The 18324-nt window shown below is 39.5% G+C and overlaps 2 protein-coding genes across 7 annotated transcripts in view; both read right to left on the bottom strand.

Moving 5' to 3' along the window:
• Positions 1-1401, bottom strand: part of TMOD1 (tropomodulin 1) — a 38081-nt gene extending 36680 nt beyond the window's left edge. Inside the window, exon 1 of one of the 3 annotated variants that reach the window (XM_087716337.1) lies at positions 1127-1401. The gene's annotated coding sequence lies outside the window, so the exon portion shown is untranslated. The remainder of the gene's footprint in view (positions 1-1126) is intronic. The other 2 variants (XM_087716338.1, XM_087716336.1) reach the window with 2 other exon arrangements.
• A 2251-nt stretch (positions 1402-3652) lies between these two features.
• Positions 3653-18324, bottom strand: part of TDRD7 (tudor domain containing 7) — a 46597-nt gene continuing 31925 nt past the window's right edge. For 3 of the 4 annotated variants that reach the window (XM_087716331.1, XM_087716330.1, XM_087716332.1), the window contains exons 8-17: positions 16285-16471; positions 14971-15082; positions 13373-13575; positions 13146-13280; positions 12536-12619; positions 11325-11459; positions 10230-10340; positions 5629-6110; positions 4660-4820; positions 3653-3942 (exon numbers count right to left, since the gene is read on the bottom strand). In XM_087716331.1, the coding sequence (XP_087572457.1) occupies positions 3746-3942; positions 4660-4820; positions 5629-6110; positions 10230-10340; positions 11325-11459; positions 12536-12619; positions 13146-13280; positions 13373-13575; positions 14971-15082; positions 16285-16471 (1807 nt within the window). In that variant the 3' untranslated portion in view covers positions 3653-3745. The remainder of the gene's footprint in view (positions 3943-4659; positions 4821-5628; positions 6111-10229; positions 10341-11324; positions 11460-12535; positions 12620-13145; positions 13281-13372; positions 13576-14970; positions 15083-16284; positions 16472-18324) is intronic. The other variant, XM_087716333.1, reaches the window with a different exon arrangement.

The raw sequence follows: 18324 nt of genomic DNA, 5'->3' as shown, positions 1-18324 counted from the left end.
AGCCTAATCAAGTCAATGTCCATTCTATATGTGGGTGAGATACTACAGGTAGTCAACTTACAAGAGTTAACTTAGTGACCGTTTGAAGTTACAATGGCACTGACAAGTGATTTATGACCGTTTTTCACACTTATGACCATTGTAGTATCCTCATGGTCAGAGGATCAAAATTCAGATGCTTTGCAACTGACTTATATTTATGACTTACTGCAATCTCCTGGAATCATGTGATCCCCTTTTGCAACTTTCTGACTGGCACAGTCAACGGGGAAGCCAGATTCACTTAACAACTGTGTTACTAACTTAACCACTGCGGTGATTCACTTAGTAAATGTGACAAAAAAGTTCGTAAATGGGGCAACACTCACTTAACAAATGTCTCACTTAGCAATATAAATTTTGGGCTTAATTGTGGTTGAAAGTTGAGAACTACCTGTGTTAGCTAAATATATCGTTAGAGGTAGATCACCTGTTAGAAGCATTCCCTTTGCTTGTGTTGTGCAGTATCAGCTGAAGGACCCCAAATCTTGGCAACCTTCCTGCTGGTGCCTTGTCCTTTTAAACAGCAGGTGCCCTGAGCTTTACAACAAGCAAAGCTTTCTCTCCTTCTCCCCCTTCCCCACCATTACAACCCTTGGGGGGTGGGGGGGAGGACATTTCACCAGCTTTATTTCCAGGCAACAACCTAACAGACACTTTTCTAGGCTGCAGCCACCTCCATGGGCACCCACCCTCCCCGCCAGGGCTATGAGGCAGAGAGGCCACTGCTTCCATCCCCCCCCCCCCCTCTGCAACCTGTGAGAATAGAAACTTCCCGTTCTGTCAGGGGGAAATAGAATCTCCTTTTTGCCATGCCCCCCCCTCGCTCTGTCCTTCCCAGTTTCACCCCAACAAAACAAACAAACAAACAAACAAACCCAAACAGCAGCGAGAGCAGAAGCAGCGGCTATTTATAGGCGACGCGCCTACGCCGGTCCCCATTTGGTGGCAGAGGAACGCTTTGGCCACATATGGCTTGAGCGGCTGACGCCGGGGCTCCTTGAGATACTGAGAAGTGGGGTCCCAATTCGAGGGGCACCAAAGCTTGGGCACCCTCAACCCTGCCCGCTCGACCGCTTATATATACCTGTTGCCGCTGCAGGCGGTGGGCTTTGTGGAAGAGGGCGCACGCCGGCGGTTGCGAGACGCGTCCCCCGCAGAGGAGCTCTTAACGTTGCGCAGAAAGCAGACGGCGGGGTGGGGGGATTCCTTTCCCCTCCCAGTGCCACTGTCACTCATGGGGCTGAGGACTGCGGACGGGAGGCTGACACCCCCGCCCCCCGTCCCAGGCTTCGTCTGCAGCCTTGGCTGAGGGGGCTCTTCGTTGCCGGCGCTCTAAGCATCCGCGTCGTGCGTGCGGAGGAGAGACGACAGCCAAGAGTCGCTGTGATTAGAAGAGCGATTCCAGAACGGGCGGCCAAAATATACTGTACCAGGCGGTCCCTGCGTGGCCGTAAATAGATTGGGGTCCTAGCCTGCTGGGCGACCAGGAATGAAACCACTTTCGCGTATTTCATCCAGCGCCATTCTTGCCCTCCTTTAAAAACATGCACTTCCCATCAGCACATTATGGGCCCAGATCCTATGCTCTCAAGATTGTAATCTGTGAGGGCTGGTGACAATAAAAGGGCGGTCATTTAAATTCTAAATTAAATAGTAAGGATTCCTTAGCTGCTCCTGGGATTTTTGAAATAAAATGAATTATTCGTGGTGTTAAGCCGTATTATTTGGCACACACTTCTTTACTGGGAGTAAAAATACGGGGTTCCCCCCCCCCAACTGGGGCCTTCCCCCACTGACAAATTTGTGTAAAGTTTTTTTTCCCTTGCCATGTTTTCACACTGCCTTAATTTGAACCAGATTAAATTGTGCAGTTAATAGTGGTAAAGTGGTATTTTTTTCTCCTTTATTCCTAGACCAATTAAATATAAACTTGAAGTGTGCAAAATCTGATAGGCTTTATCAGCTGTTATCTTGCAACAGGTTAGAAGCAGCATATTTAATGTTACTATAATTTTCTACTTAAGTCATGTAAAAGTTGGTCAGCAGTGGGGAATGGCATTTAACAAGGTGATGGTGCTGTGCATCCATTGTAAAGGCTGCCCAGGTGACAGTTGTAGGTGCAATGGTTGGATGATACTAGAAAGCACTATAAATTATTAGTGAGAAAATTAAAATTGCCTAAGATTACATTTTAATAGTTTCTATAGACTTCAGCTGTGTGTGCCTTTGAATCATTTTTAATCCCTCTTGACTGCCCAGGTAAATCTTGTCATTCATTGTCTGCTTCCTAGCCTTGTGAGAGGGGGACTGGCCCAAACTCACTCAGCTTGCTTTGGGCCAAAATAAGAATTTAGTGTTTCCCAATTTGTAGCCTGATGCCTTAATTGCTATATCAGACTGACTGCTGGACTTGCCTTGATGCTTTGAAGCAAAATTCCATCATATGGCAATCTAACCTCAGATGCTCACCCAATGATTTTAACAGCAGCCTTGTAAAGAAGAAAGTATCTCCCTAATAGGAACTGTCCTCAAAATGTGTCTGAGCATTACTTGAAAGCTAATGTCATCCTACCCTTTTGTGTTAACATACCCCCAAACAGGATGGATTTCAACCCTAAAAAAAGGATCTCACGGGTTTTGTGCTTTACAGTCTCATAACCGTGGAACATTATTTGTAAATGATTTTGGAAATGCAATAAAAGAACAATACAAAAATATTAATAAATATGCACCTGTACCTAGAATGGGCTAGTACTGGCTAGCATGGAGGTTTCAGTAGCCCAGTATACAAACCCAGTAATAGCTGCAAGAACTTCATTTTCTATTTAATGGGTTAAAGGCACAAATTATTTTTAAAAAAAACATGTCAAAAAAGTTTGTATATTGGATCTCAAAGCAAGGGCTCATGTTCAATTGAATTCTATGCCTAGCCTATTGAATTCTACATATGATGCAGTTATGATACAGGATTCTTTAATTAGCATATGAGTACTAACAGATATTACAGAATCAGTGTATCGTGTAAAAACGTGTGTGTGTGTGTGTGTGTATTGCATGTGAATATGTATACGGGTAAATTGTATTTTTAAGAATAGAACTATCACATGCAAAAGTAATGAAAGTTATGGATATATATGCTATACAGGCTGCTATACACACACACACTTTTGGTCTGCATTTAAATAATAAATAGTGCAAGAAAACATATGATGCATTGACATGCCCATAATCACATTAGCAGTCAAGTATATTTGTGGCATGCCTAGGTTTAGTGACACATACTATAATTCAAGATACACTTGTAGAAAAATCTACCAACAGAATGGATTATGATTAATAATCTGGTTTTCAACCAATGCAATCTAACTGAATTGCACCAGCTACAGTAAATAAAAGTTTAACTTATTTAAGATTGGGAAAAGTCTATTTCTAACTACAAGGCCAACTTCAGACAATTTTTAATTTGAAGCAAAGATTGTTCTAAGAAGTTAACAGAAGTAGATAGATAGATAGATAGATAGATAGATAGATAGATAGATAGATAGATAGATAGATAGATAGATAGATACACATACACTGAACAGTTCAAAATCATTCAGAAGCAAACTGATTTAAGTGATAGTTCTTTTAATATTTATATTTTTTATATATTTTGCTAAAGTTATAAGTATTTTAAAGTTTTAAATCGCCTTTGCAATCTCCATTACAATTGATTCATAATGTCATGAATCCATATATCTTTCTCTGGCACTGATGTGTCCACCAAATACACAATTACTTTGCGATCCCATTGATTAGTCCCTTCAATAATCTTTTCCACCTGGGCCACTAGAGGTTTCTGCTCCACATGGTTTCGGAAGACTATTGAAGCTTCCTCTGACCACTGTTGCCATTCTATTCCTAGGGGAAAGCAGCAAAAAATAAAATTAAACAAAATCATAAATCATCACAATAAGTTTTAGAACTATTTTAATCCGTATGCTCATTAAATGATTTTGAGGTCCTTAATTTGGCGCATGAAGGAAAATACATCCTTTCCAGAAAACTGGCCTTCCTGCCTAATACTGTAACTTATATTCTGACTTGTGTACAATTATGGTTAATTAACTTGGTCAAGAAACTGGAGAAATAATATTAATCAATAATGAGATACTGCACTGTATATTTTAGATCAGTATTATAATGCATTATTAAAATGCCCACTGTTAACTATGTAAAGTACTTAAGAACAGCAATATATCTTGTGAGGGAGGGTTTATGTACATGTATGTGTATGTATGCATGCATATGAATCAGAATGATGAACCTTATGACAGTCCTAATGTCACGTACACGTGAAAAGGGTTGAGCTTGCAAGGTGTTACTGCAATGTTGCTTTCGCCATTTCAATGAAAGCTGCAAGATCTAGCAGATTCCACTGAAAATTATTTTCAGAAAAATGGGAAAATAGTTTAGAACATTGTTTATAGGAGCAGGACACAATGATCAAGATTTTTTTGGGGGGGGGCAAATGGTCAGGTCATGAAATCCATTGGCCTCAAATGTGTGTATGTGTGTCTGTCTTGTTCAACATTCTCACTTTTGCAATCACTATTTTAATATATCAGAACAACATACCTGCAAGTTGGGCTGTTATGGCCTGAAATGGCAGCTCTCTAAACATATCCACAAGAGGTCTTATATTTTGGATGCCAATCAGCTCATGTTTACCATAGTCCAGCTCATACACTGTCACCAGTCCATTTGCCAACAATCCTTTTATTAATACTCTGTGCCATCTAAGAAACAAACAAGCAAAAAAAAGAGGATAGGACTCTACTCACCTAAAATGGAATAAATAGATTCATAGAAAGTAAGGGGTGGACTTGATGCCTCTGAGAATACAATTCTTAGATATTAGTGTATCAAAACGTCCTCTGTGACTCCCCAACTCGGAGTTGCTGACCTGGACCATTTGGCAAAAAAGAAAAGAAAAACCTTCCTCCCCTTTTCTTACTTAGAGTGAAAGATAAAAGATCACTTATAAAAAAAGCAAAACAAAATAATAATAATAATCTCCCATTTCAGGAATGTTTATCCTTTATGGGTATCTCAAACTATTTGCACAAAAGATACACAGCTCTTTGTGTATATATATATTTATTCTCCTTTCTTTCTTAGAAAACCTATGGAATCTTAAAAAACAAGAAAGCAGAAGGCCAAGACTAGTTAATAAAGCACAAAGCACAAAGGAAGAAAACTACTGTAATGTCACAAGAATATATATAATCTTGTAAATTAAATTGTATCTTCAAATTTAAGGGAAATGTCCTTGATACTACAGTAAATATTTGTAGCAAACAGGAAGGGAAGAAAGATTGTCTCCCATTTGGAAGATGGTGAGAAAGTATTGGAACAGATAATCTTTGACTTGGACATCAAAATTGCTCTAATAATTTTGGAGGACATGAAAACTGAATCTAGCTATGCCAAATCTCAGTCCCATTGAAATAAATAGATTGGAGATTAAACTAGCCTCATTTCAAACCGTGTTAACGGAATATAATTCCCAGATACAGGATTGGGGTACTTATAAAAGTTGCTTACTTGTTTTTCACTTTAGCTGCATAGATTTTGTTTTTTTCAACAGCAACAGCTCCATCTTCTGTTGTGTTATAATACAGAAGCATCTCTTCCATCAGCATTTCTAACTTGTGCATCTCTTGCCAGGACTGGAGGATAAAGTAACCCGGGTGGCATGCCAGCGCAACAAAAACATCCATCTGTTCCTGGGATTGGACAAGTGGCAGGGCTGGTGGCATATTCACAGTGTTTTCCATCTTGCGGGATTCCAGAATATGAGGAACTGTATCTGTGGTGCTCTGCTTGGGCCCTAAAGTTGACCGCATCGGTAAATCTGTTTCCCTTCTTCCAGGGAGATTACTGAGAGAGACACTCAAAAAAACATCCTTCTGATGCTTCCACAAGTCAGCATTGGTGATCTGCCTATTTATACTGCGATCGGGGTCTGGAAAATTCTTCGGTGTAAACAGATAGATGTGTGCAATTTGGTTATCCAGTTTAACCACCTTATTGAGAGAGAGAGAATATTGCAATGATGAAAAATTATGCATTGATTAGAACAATAGCATAGAGAGCTTTAATTCTTTGTACCAGCATTATGCTAGCAAGACAAATGATTAAGATAATACAAAGCAAACATATAAACCAAGTCACTAATTCAAGAAGGACTAGGAGTGATATGATAGCTGTGTTCCATTATCTAAGGATCTGCCACAAAGAAGAAGGGGTCAACCTATTTTCCAAAGCACCTGAAGGCAATACAAGCAACAATGGATGGAAACTAATCAAAGAGAGAAGCAACCTAGAACTAAGCAGAAATTTCCTGACAGTTTGAACAATTAACCAGTGAAAACAACTTGCCTCCAGAAGTTGTGGGCGCTCCAATACTGGAGATTTTAAAGACGAGATTGGACAACCATTTGTCTGAAATAGTATAATGTTTCCTGCTTGAGCAGGAGGTTGGACTAGAAAACCTCCAAGGTCCTTTCCAATTCTGTTTTTCTGTTAAGAAATTATGATAGAACCATTTTGGCTGAAGGAGCGGAGGCCCCGAGGGAAGGTAGGGTAAAAGACATTCCAGATTAGAGAGGTCAGTCCCTTAGTCTTTATCTCCCATTTCCAAGGAGAGATTCTTGTAAACTGGTGATCAGCAATAAAGAAACCCATTTGATCCATTCTCGGAACTGTTCTGATAGTGTGCCCCCGACAGAATAGTATGATGTTGTACCAAATCACAAGATTACTTACATTAAGATAAATAAATTGTTCACAATCCTTCTGGCGATTATGTTTGGTAGTGTGATACAATATGCAAGAGGGAATTTAAATGTGAACACCTCTTGCCAGTCTCTAAGGAAGGTTTTACAGACTATAAATTACATCAGAGATAATATCAATATTCTGTTCTTAAATATATCTGGAAAGGCTTTATTTAATAGGTAAAAGCCAAAACTATACTGACATCTACCCCTCTTTAAAGCAGAATCCTGAAAGTACATACAGTATATTAAATCCCTCCGATTTGCTTCACTGAGAAGAAATGCACTGAATAATTTTAAAACCTGAGGACAAACAGAAACAATAGAAATGCAATTCCTCCCTCTTGAATGACTTGCAATATTAGTTACTGTTTGCAGCACACAGCACCGAGAAAGATTGACAAATCAAATCTTTTGTTACAATCAATGAAGAGATGTAGATTCAAATCAGCAACAAATTATGGGGAAAAGATGAGTGGGATAAATGTTAGGTGAGCAATTGACACAAAGGAGAGGTGAACCAGAAGGAAAGATTTAAAAACACAAGCATGAACTGGAGTACCAGACTTTATTCACAGGGGAAAGACTTGGCAAACCATCTCTGGGTTGAGTTTCAGGAAGTTGCCTCTGGGGATGTGGACAAGGCTATGCGAGCTGTGAGTACCTCCACTTGTGTACTGGACCCGTGTCCCTCCTGGCTGGTTGCCAACAGCAGTGAGGTGACACGAGGCTGGATCCAAGCGGTTGTTGTTGCATCTCTTCGGGAGGGGCACTTCCCCACCGAGCTTAAGGCAGCGGTGGTGAGACCCCTTCTGAAGAAACCGTCTTTGGATCCAGCTATTCTTAATAACTACCGTCCAGTCTCCAACCTTCCCTTTGTGGGGAAGGTTGTTGAGAAAGTGGTTGCTCTCCAGCTTCAGCGTACCTTGGAGGAAGCAAACTATCTTGACCCCTTCCAGTCCGGCTTCAGACCAGGTTACAGCACAGAAACCGCTTTGGTCGCATTGACCGATGATCTCTGGAGAGCTAGGGATGGAGGCTTTGCGTCCATCCTAGTTCTCCTTGACCTCTCAGCGGCTTTCGATACCATCGACCATGGTATCCTTCTGCGACGACTGCGGGAGGTGGGAGTGGGCGGCACTGTTTTGCAGTGGTTCTCCTCCTACCTCTCGGACAGGTCGCAGTCGGTGTTGGTGGGTGGGCAGAGATCGTCCCCGAGGCCCCTAACATATGGGGTGCCACAGGGGTCGGTCTTGTCCCCCCTCCTATTTAACATATACATGAAACCGCTGGGCGAGATCATTCGGAGGCACGGGATAAAGTATCACCAATATGCGGACGATACACAATTGTATCTGTCCGCCCCGTGCCAACTCAATGAAGCGGTGGACGTGATGAACCAGGGTCTGGAAGCGGTTAAAGACTGGATGAGAGCAAACAAACTGGTGCTCAACCCAGACAAGACCGAGTGGCTGTTGTGTTTTCCTCCCAATAATTTGACCACCGTACCATCAATCAGGCTGGGGGGACAAAACTTATACCCCTCAGATAGGGTCCGCAACTTGGGAGTCCTCCTGGATCCACAGCTGAGTTTTGATCACCATCTATCAGCTGTGACCAGGGGGGCATTTGCCCAGGTTCGCCTGGTGCGCCAGTTGCGGCCCTACCTGAATCGGGAGGCTCTCACGACAGTCACTCGAGCCCTTGTGATCTCTAAGCTGGAATACTGCAATGTGCTCTACATGGGGCTGCCCTTGAAGAGCACCCGGAGACTTCAGCTAGTACAGAACGCGGCCGCGCGAGTGATTGTGGGCGCACCTCGGTTCGCCCACATAACACCTATCCTCCGCGAGCTGCGCTGGCTGCCTGTAGATCTCCGGGTGCAATTCAAGGTCTTACTTACCACCCATAAAGCGCTCCATGGTAGTGGATCTGACTATCTGAGAGACCGCCTTCTGCCAATAACTTCCCTGCGTCCCATCAGATCGCATAGAGCGGGCCTCCTCCGTATTCCATCCGCCAGTCAGTGCCGACTGGCGACCACCCGGAGGAGAGCCTTCTCAGTTGCTGCTCCGACGCTATGGAACAATCTCCCCGTGGAGATTTGTACCCTGACCACAGTCCAGGCCTTCCGTACAGCACTCAAGATCTGGCTAGCCCGTCAGGCCTGGGGATAAATTTTCTTGCCCCTCCCGAATGCTGAGTGAATGTTGTGTTTTAGTACTTTTTAGTTATCTCACATTTTTTTTTTCTGTATTTTGTCTTTCACTCCCCTTCCCTTACTATTGTAAGCCGCCCTGAGTCCCCTCAGGGAAAAGGGCGGCCTATAAATGCTAAATAAAATCTAAAATCTAAAAAATCTAAATCTATTAACTAATGCAAGACAGCAGTAATTGCAAAAATGCTTAACTGTGAATTATAAAGCTATACTACTGAATGAGAGTCTAGTAGATTAAAATATTATATTAAAATATTTAGATAACTAAAATGTGGTGACACAGAAATATATACCAAAACAATAAATTTCTACTTAAAATACTTATTACATATTAAAAACATTTAACTATTATTGTATTTTCATTGTTTATTTTTATTATTTCATTGCTTTACTATTATTATGTTTACTTTTTATCCTTTTTCCTGTTTTATGCCAACCACAGCAGCCTGATGCCAAAATAGGCAGCAAATAAATAAATAAATAAATAAAAACTACACTGTAGCTTTTAACTACTTTTACTTTGACAAACAAGTACCGTATTTTTCAGATATTAAGATGCACCTTTTTCCCCCTCAAAAAGAGGCTGAAAATCTGGGTGCGTCTTATACATTGACTACAACATTTTTCTGCCTCTAGAAACTCTGCCCCTTCACCAAAATGGCTGTGCATAGCCTTTAGGAGGCTTTCAGCGTGCTCCTGGGGGCTGGGGAGGGTGAAATGTGTGAAAAACAGGCCAAGGAGCACTCTATAAACATCCTAAAGGCTATGCATGCCATTTTTTTTGACAAAAAACCGGGCCCATTTTCACAAAAACTGGGCCATTTTTTGCACATTTTTGCCCCCCTCCCCCTGAGCACTCTACAAGCCTCCTAAAGGCTATTCATGCCCTTTTTTAAAAAAAATAATAACGGGCCCATTTTCATGAAAAACGGGCCATTTTGGGGAGGTCTGCAGAGTGCAAAAACTTTTTTCTTTAATTTGCCTCTTCAAAATCTTGGTGTGTCTTAAACTCTGGTGCGTCTTATACTCCGAAAAATACGGTAGTAGCTCAAGTGCAGCATAACTTCCTTGAATCTTAAGGGAGAGGGAGGGAGAGAGGAAGGGAGGGAGGGAGAGAGAGGGAGAGAGAGGGAGAGAGAGAAAATTACCTTCATGCTGCAGTCTGGACAGTTCAATACGGTATCTCTCAGCCAAAGTACAGCATCTGGGGTCCACATGCTAATATTAAGCGGAAGATCAGCTAAGCAGCATTTTATTGCCTAAATAATATAAAGTTGCAATAGCATTAAAGTTACACACGACAGCAAGATTCATTCTTTGTAAGCTGCTTGAAACTCTGAGGACTATCTATGGAGATTCTCAGTCATCCAGCCAACTGGACTTTCTTGTTTTTCTTTGAAGACATTTCACTTTTCATCAACTTGGAATGCCTGGAAGGACTATGTTCCAAGAAGGCTCCACATCCATTTGCACTACTCAGATGACCCTGAGGACACAGACAAACCCCCAAATGGCCTCAATGACTTTCTAAATAGCAATAGCCATAGCAGTTAGACTTATATACTGCTTCACAGTGCGTTCCAGGCCCTTTCTAAGGAGTTTACAGAGCAGTGGTGGGTTATGACCGGTACAGGTGTATTGGTGCCTGCCGGGAGCACTGGGTACCATTCCGGTACGGTGCTCCGGAGGGCCCACCTTCCTGCTCGCCATCCTTACCTGTATTTGAGCTGTTCGGGGCTTCCACGCACGGAGTGTACGGCGCCTGCGTGACACTCCGCCGAGCAGCTGAAGTGTCGCGGAGGCGTTGCAGACAGTAAGTACGCATGCACTCACTGTGTTCGTTCATGTGGTGGACGCCGGGCCCGTTGGACGGTACCGGTTGCAATGGGATCAGGAACCCACCACTGTTACAGAGTCAGCAGATTGTTCCAACAATCTGGTTCCTCATTTTACCAAGGTCGGAAGAATGGAAGGCTGAGTCAACCTTGAGCCAATGAGACTCGAACTGCCAAACTGCTGGCAGTCAGCAGAATTAGCTGCAAGTAATACATTCTAATCACTGCGCCATCTCAGCTCTAAAATAATGCAAATGACCATCGGTCTGCAAGGAATATAAACCCTTCCTTCCTCAACAAGCTTCTTGGATGAAAAACAAAAGGTCTTCAAAGGAAAACAAGAAAGTCGTTGCCTCTTGAAAAAGCACCTTTGGTCTCTTGAGAATTAGTAAAGAGAGATTCTCATACCTGAGGTGGTAGTGCAATGATTTCTCGCAGGAATATTGAGGGAATCTCTCTCAGCTCCAATACTTTTACAGATGCCACTGTTCCGGTATCCATAAATCGAACATCAAGAGTCCGACTACTGTGTACACTTATTATCTGGTGGGTGGGAGTAATATCAAAATATAAGACTATTTAATATGCAGAAAAATAAGTTGCATTCTAAGCTTGATAAATCATAATAATGCTTACGGCCAGAACTTCATTTAAGCTGTCAGACACTGAAGAACTTGCCAACCATTTACTGTTAGCTATCAACCCACCTACAACTACAGCAATCTGAATTGTAGGGCAGTGTGCTGCTCCTTCAATTTCCTTGATGTTCGTTTCTGAGACTCAAACAATTGTCCTAGATTAGATTTTGGAACCTAGTGGCACTTAAGACATGTTGAACTGCAACTCCCATAATTCCTAATTAAGATGCCAAATTATGCTGGTCTTTTTTTTAACTCTGGTGGGAAGCTGTAGTTTAGAAGCATATGTTTGCCATATTGCTTCCCGAGCAAAAGATAGGAATTTTCTTTTACTATTTCACTGGTGGGACTAACTTTTATTCATTTGTTTCTTTAATAGTACAAGAAAAGAAGCAATGTTCCATCTCACAATGATGTCAGAATTTGGTTCCACCTCAAATTGGCCCAGAAGAATGAAATAGTTAATAAAACTAACTGTTTTGTTTGTTTTGATCACTGTTGATTTTAGAAAGAGCCAGTATAGTCATACTCTACTTTATTATCAAGGCTGCAGCTGTGGAGATGGTTAATAATATTAAATATCTGGGGGTGTTATTTAGGATCCTGCTTATAAGCGCTATAAGCTTAGAGCTCCCACACACACTGACTTCACAGTCTGTTTCTGTTGTTCAATTCTAGACTGTGATGTTTCTTTGTTTCATGTGTGTGTGTATGCGTAATAGTTATCTTTTGAGAACTGAATGCAATGAAATTTCATTTTAATGTACGCTGATTAGTGTATACTTAAACTGACAATAAAGATTCTATTCTATTCTACTCTATTCTATTCTATATAATTTAACGTATAGACAAGTAAGGAAACACCACTTATTCTTAAACTAATATTCAGTTATGCAACCCACTTAGAAGATATTAGAGCATAAACCCTCCAATTTTTAGAAAAGATTTTTCTGATATGCTTGTCAGTATTATATTACTTACCTCCACTCTAGCCCATTTTCCTTTGTAGTTAAGCAAGCAGATCATGCCACAAAAAGGTAATACTATAGAATATCCTGTTGCCTGCTGGAATAGATTTGAAATCAGATTATGTGATGATAGTGGTTACCATGAAATGTAGGATGAGTTCATAGTACTTACATAAATTGCTCAGACCCTTAGTATTTACTTGTAATTCATTAACAAATACCACACAAATGGTCGAGTTATCTTATTTCCATTCCAGAAAACCAAAATATTAAAGCATTGCCAACAAGCCTGGGGCAATCACCATTATTAACTATCCAAAATGAATGTTGAATATAATGCAAAAACATTCAGCAGCCACAGTCTCACAGTATTCAAAGATCAAGGGATTTCTATGTTAAATAAATATACTTCCTTCAGCATAGGACATTTATTTTAGCATTGCAAACCTATTATAGCTCGATAACAAGTATATTTAATTGCTTTAAAAAAAAAAAAACCTACCCTACACCAGTCTGCAAAAATGAGTGACCAATAGCTTCGAAATTCTTTACTTGTTTATAACAGAGTTACTAGCAACTGCCCTGGAAATCTTTTAAGACAAGTCAATGTTAAAGATACTTACCCTGTGGTGGAAATAGTTCTCCAGTTTCTGCAAAATTTCAAAGAGTCTGGTCAGGCCCTTCGATGGCACTTGACAATATAAAGTTCCATCTGAGCAAACATTGGTTACCCGGACATCTTTATACACTGCATCTACCTACAATGAAAAGTACGTAAGATGTTGAATGCCTCTACAAGTTAAAAACTTCTTTGTTTTATTAAAGTGTTATAAAAAAGTGAAGATAGTACCTGAAGATGGAGCTCAAGTGATTTATCCTGCAGTACCTTCAGACAAGTGGCATTAATGTTGATATCATCATCTCCTGATGTGTCATATAGAATAATACAGGGAACATCACTTTTTTCTAGTATTTCAACAGCAAATATTTTGCCACAAGTTTGAGATTCCACCATTTTTACCAAGGTTGGATCATCATCAAAGGCCTCCAAACCTATGGAAAGATAATCAAAAATATATATAATAAGTATTACAAACTAGAGCTTTTGTACTTCAAAGTGGTTTTAGGACTCTTAATGCTTAACATAAGGATTGTACTACAACAATGAAAAGAATTCCACTTATTTTTCCTTTTGCCCACTTATTGTGCTTTCTTCATTTTTTAAGGGAAGCGCTACACGTATTAAAAAAAGCTTGCAGCTCCCAATGTTGCAAAGACAAGATCAATACCTGCTGAAATCTAAAAAAACTAGAAAGGTGAGCAAAGTCATAGGCTTCTTAAACTGATTTTTTAAATTTCCTCCTTGAATGGTGAAGGGACCATAAAAACCACTATGGGAAACTTACCGTATTTTTCGGAGTATAAGACGCACCAAGGTTTTGAAGAAGTAAATTTTAAAAAACCTTTTTTTTTTGCACTCTGCAAACCTTGAGAAAACAGGCCTGTTTTTCACCAAAAAAAGGGGGCATGAATAGCCCTTAGGAGGCTTGAAGAGTGCTCCTGGGGGTTGGAAGGGGGGGGGGCAAAATTGAGCAAAAAAACGGCCAGGTTTTTGCTCATTTCTGCCCTCCCTAGCCCCCAGGAGCTCTCTGAAAGACTCCTACAAGCTATGCACAGCCATTTTGGTGAAGGGGGCGGGGTTTCGGGTGGCAAAAAATGCTGTATTCAGTGTATAAGATGCACCCAGATTTTCAGCCTCTTTTTTGAGGGAAAAATATGCATCTTATACTATGAAAAATACGGTAGTTAAAGAAACCAGATTTTTTAAATGGGGAATTCTTCCACAGTATTCACAATTGTTTATATTTATCAAACATCAATAGGGTTTCTATAAAGTTGAACTGTCTTAAGAATTACAAAATGAATTTTATTTCATTCTAGGATTGTAATTTAATGTTACTATTGTCTAGATTGCTTGCAAACATTATTCAAGTATTTTTCTAATCAAAAGGGATCAGCAAATGGACAGTGCTGTTACCAACTCAGATACTAAGCAACATTTATACTATAGAGTGCCACCAATATCATGAAAAGTATTAAAGTCAAAGTCTAACTCATGTCAGCTAGAAACAATGGCTCTGTCATTTTCTTATGTGCAAAATGAATGTGCTGGCATGGTTCCATACTAGGGTGGAATGAAATTCTGGAAAGTTTTAAACACATTATCAAATAAAAAGCTTTTTAGCTCAGATGAATGTTTTTATTATACAGTTTTAAAAAATAAATTTAATCACAAAAAGAGGTCTGCCTTGATCTCAACTTGACTTCAGAGAAAACAAGCCATAAGGTCAGCCCACTCATTGTGTCAACTCTAAGAGTACAAGAATACTCTAGGAGTACTATGCAAACAGCATTTGTACCTATGGAAAAGAAAAAGGCACATCTTACCAGCTAGTTTACATTTGGAAGCCTGGAATGGCAATTTATAGAACTGCTTGGCTAATTTGTACACTCTGGAATTTTCAATGATTTCATTAAAACCATAATCAACGTAGCATACCTAGAAACACATCAAAGTAAGAGATAATCAGGAATCTTAATTAGTCACAATACAGTTCTTTGCACTTTCGCTGGGATTTGCCTTTCAAATGTGGCTATAACTCCCATTATCTTCAGCCAGCACATCAATTGGCTGTTCAAGCTGCAAGCATGCCAATAACAACCCAACTGCTTTACAACCATGAGAAGCTATTTAATAAAAGGTGTCAAGTTTTCAGGAGAGGGTAGTGTGTGTTTGTTTGTTTTTGTCTTGCAGTTTCTATAGTCTTCTTTCCTTCCAGAAAAATTGAAATATTCAGGGATTATTTTGAAGTATACTAATTCTAAAATATGCTTTAACACCATGCTGAGATCAATCCATGCCACTGGAAATATTAAGCTATAAGATATGCAACCACGTTGTTCATATAGAGCATTATTTCTGTTCACAAGAAAGTTTTAAAATAGTCTATTTGTGGGCAAGAGATTTTAGGTACAAATGGGATTGAAGATTATGACTCCTTTCCCTTTCTTCCTTATGTCAAGGACCATACACAGAACAGGAAAATCTAAATTTATTATACATGTGCTTTCCTACATGCTTACCCCTACTTCCAACCAGGAGAAAGGGACTGCTAGGAAGCAGGAAAACTGCTAAGTGCAGTTCTCAATATGTAGAGGCCATGCTGTCAGGAACTGGTGGGATGGTGAAGAGCCACTATGATGTAGTGGTGAAGGTAATGGACTAGAACTGAAGTTCCAACCATGGAAACTCATTGGAGGACTATAGTCTAATTACATTCTCAGACCAATTTAGTCCACATATTGTGGGGCAAAAAGGGAGGAGGGAGTAACACAAATACCACCTTCAGGTTCTGAATGCAAGACAGCTATATAAGTGTAATGAACAAAGAACCCATATCCCAAGAATTACAATTTCCCCACAGGTGAAATACTGGTATAATAAGCAGTAAAAGACAAAAACTATTTCAGAAGCAGAGATTTTAGCAGTAAGGCAAGGACAAACAATTCTATTGCTATACCTATGGCTGACTTAATTCTCTGGTTGCCTTAATAGAATCTTACCAAATTCTTTGATTGGATATTTTTAATCATATGGTCAGAAATATATGCTATAACAATAAACGAACTGATTAGAATGAAATTCTAACATTTCAGCATCCATTGTTGATACAATTTTCAATAGACACTTTTTGCACTTGCCTTTATTCTATTGCCCTCTGTTGAAATAATTTGTGCTCGCAGCCAAGCATCTTCTTCTGCAAGTGCAGCAACAACTTGTCCAACTTTAGGAGACTGGATTTGCAAAACTGAGGCATTCCGACTATACCAATCTTTCATCTCTTCTTCCATGGATTCCTGGGCACCAGAATAGTTTGCACCCACGTACCTATGGATTTCAGTTGGACACGACTACTTAGTATAAATCAGTAACTATGAACAATCGGAGCAGTTGAAGAGCTAATACAGGTAGTCTTTGACTTACAACCATTCATTTAGTGACCAAGGTTTTACACTGGCACTGATGAAAGTGACTTATGACTGTCACAGCTTCTCCGCAAGTCACATGATGAAAATGTGCATGTTTGACATATTTACAATGGTGGCAGGGTCCCAGGGTCAATGTAATCACCATCTGTAACCTTCCCAGCCAGCTTCCAACAAGTAAAATCAATGGGGGAAGCTAGATTTGCTGAATGACTATGGGATTCACTTAACAACTACAATGATTTGCTTAACAGCTGTGGCAAAACTGTTGTAAAATTGGGTTTGACTCACTCAACAACTGCCTTGCTTAGCAACAGAAATTCTGGTCCCAATTGTGGTTGTATGTTGAGGACTACCTGTATTCTAAAGTTAATGCAACCAAACTTTGGAATCATAGTGTTTACTATGCTTTTTATTACATGAGTTCTTAAATACATTGATTTTTAAATTAAAACAGTATCTAATCCCAAAATATATTTAAAACAAAAATACCTTCATTTTTTATATATATACTCTTTTGGAATGGGAGAATCCAACACAAGATGCTTCAGTGTAATAAAATACACTGAAGATTAATAAAAATACAAATTACATGTTATGTACAGTGCTTTTAGTATTTAGCAGAGGTTCTCGGTTATCCAAGCCTTTTGTTTGTAGAGAAAGTGATTTACGAAAGTACATAATGTAATCTACTACCAGAAATTAGAAATAAAATGGCAGAGATTTCAGCAGAGGTGTTACAGAGTAGAGCATTCAGGGAAACAGTGAGTCATTTAAATCTAACTTATTTAAAACAAATCCTAAAGAAAAAGGTGGTTGGGTGAACTTTTAAAGCCAGTTGCAAAAAGAGAGATACCTAATGCATCCAATTGGAATTCATATTTAGATGTTACTTGAAACAAAGACCTTGTTTGTATGTATGTACGTATTAATTACATTTAAATAGCCACTCATCTCACAAAATACAGCTTACTACACCCGATGCTTGCTGTAATGCTAAGGGAATTGAAAAAAATCTTAGCAAGGAAAGAAAGATTTACAGCATCAGATGTACCATTACTTGTGGATGGAGGCAATTTATTACCAATGAAGAAGAAAGCACAGCATCAAAATAGCACAAACCCCAAAGATAAATTATATGCATGGCTTGGAGCGATAGGTATCACTGAATCAGTTACAAAAGGAGTAAATCAGGAGTATATTTCCAAAGAGGAAAACAAAAGGAGTCTGACAGGATAGGCAGCAAGAAATGCTGACAGATGAACCCATAGACATAGAGGAAGCATTCAATCTGTTGCACTTTGATTCTTTGCTGAAATTGTGGCAGCCTGGTGACAAAGCTTAAAGGTTGTTTGATTTTTTGTTTTGCTTTGTTTTCAGTTTTTAAAATGCCAGAGCATTTAAAGCAATTGGGTTATTTATATAATCCATGGACCAATATATAATTATTTTCAGATTTGGGGATTTATGATAGTCAAATGAAATAACATTTCAATTTGCGTATTGTATAGTAAAATATATATTACTGCTGAATCTGTTAGTATGCTTCTCTTTATATATTTTATTATCTGCTTTAAACAGATAATATTGGACTACTGGAATAAGATTATAGAAATGTTAATAAATTAAATGTAGCAGGATAATTGTTACACACACACACACAGATACATACATACATACATACATACATATCTGAACAGATTCAGAGAGATCAGACAGAAATATGGCTATTATTACTAAATCATTTCCAATGAA

This window comes from Thamnophis sirtalis, unplaced genomic scaffold (assembly GCF_051295495.1).
Source record: "Thamnophis sirtalis isolate CommonGarterSnake01/CBP01778 unplaced genomic scaffold, rThaSir2_p1.2 scaffold_5, whole genome shotgun sequence".
NCBI classification, from domain to species: Eukaryota; Metazoa; Chordata; class Lepidosauria; order Squamata; family Natricidae; genus Thamnophis; species Thamnophis sirtalis.
The sequence above is the reverse complement of the archived record's forward strand: the minus strand, read 5'-3'. Positions and strand labels throughout refer to the sequence as shown.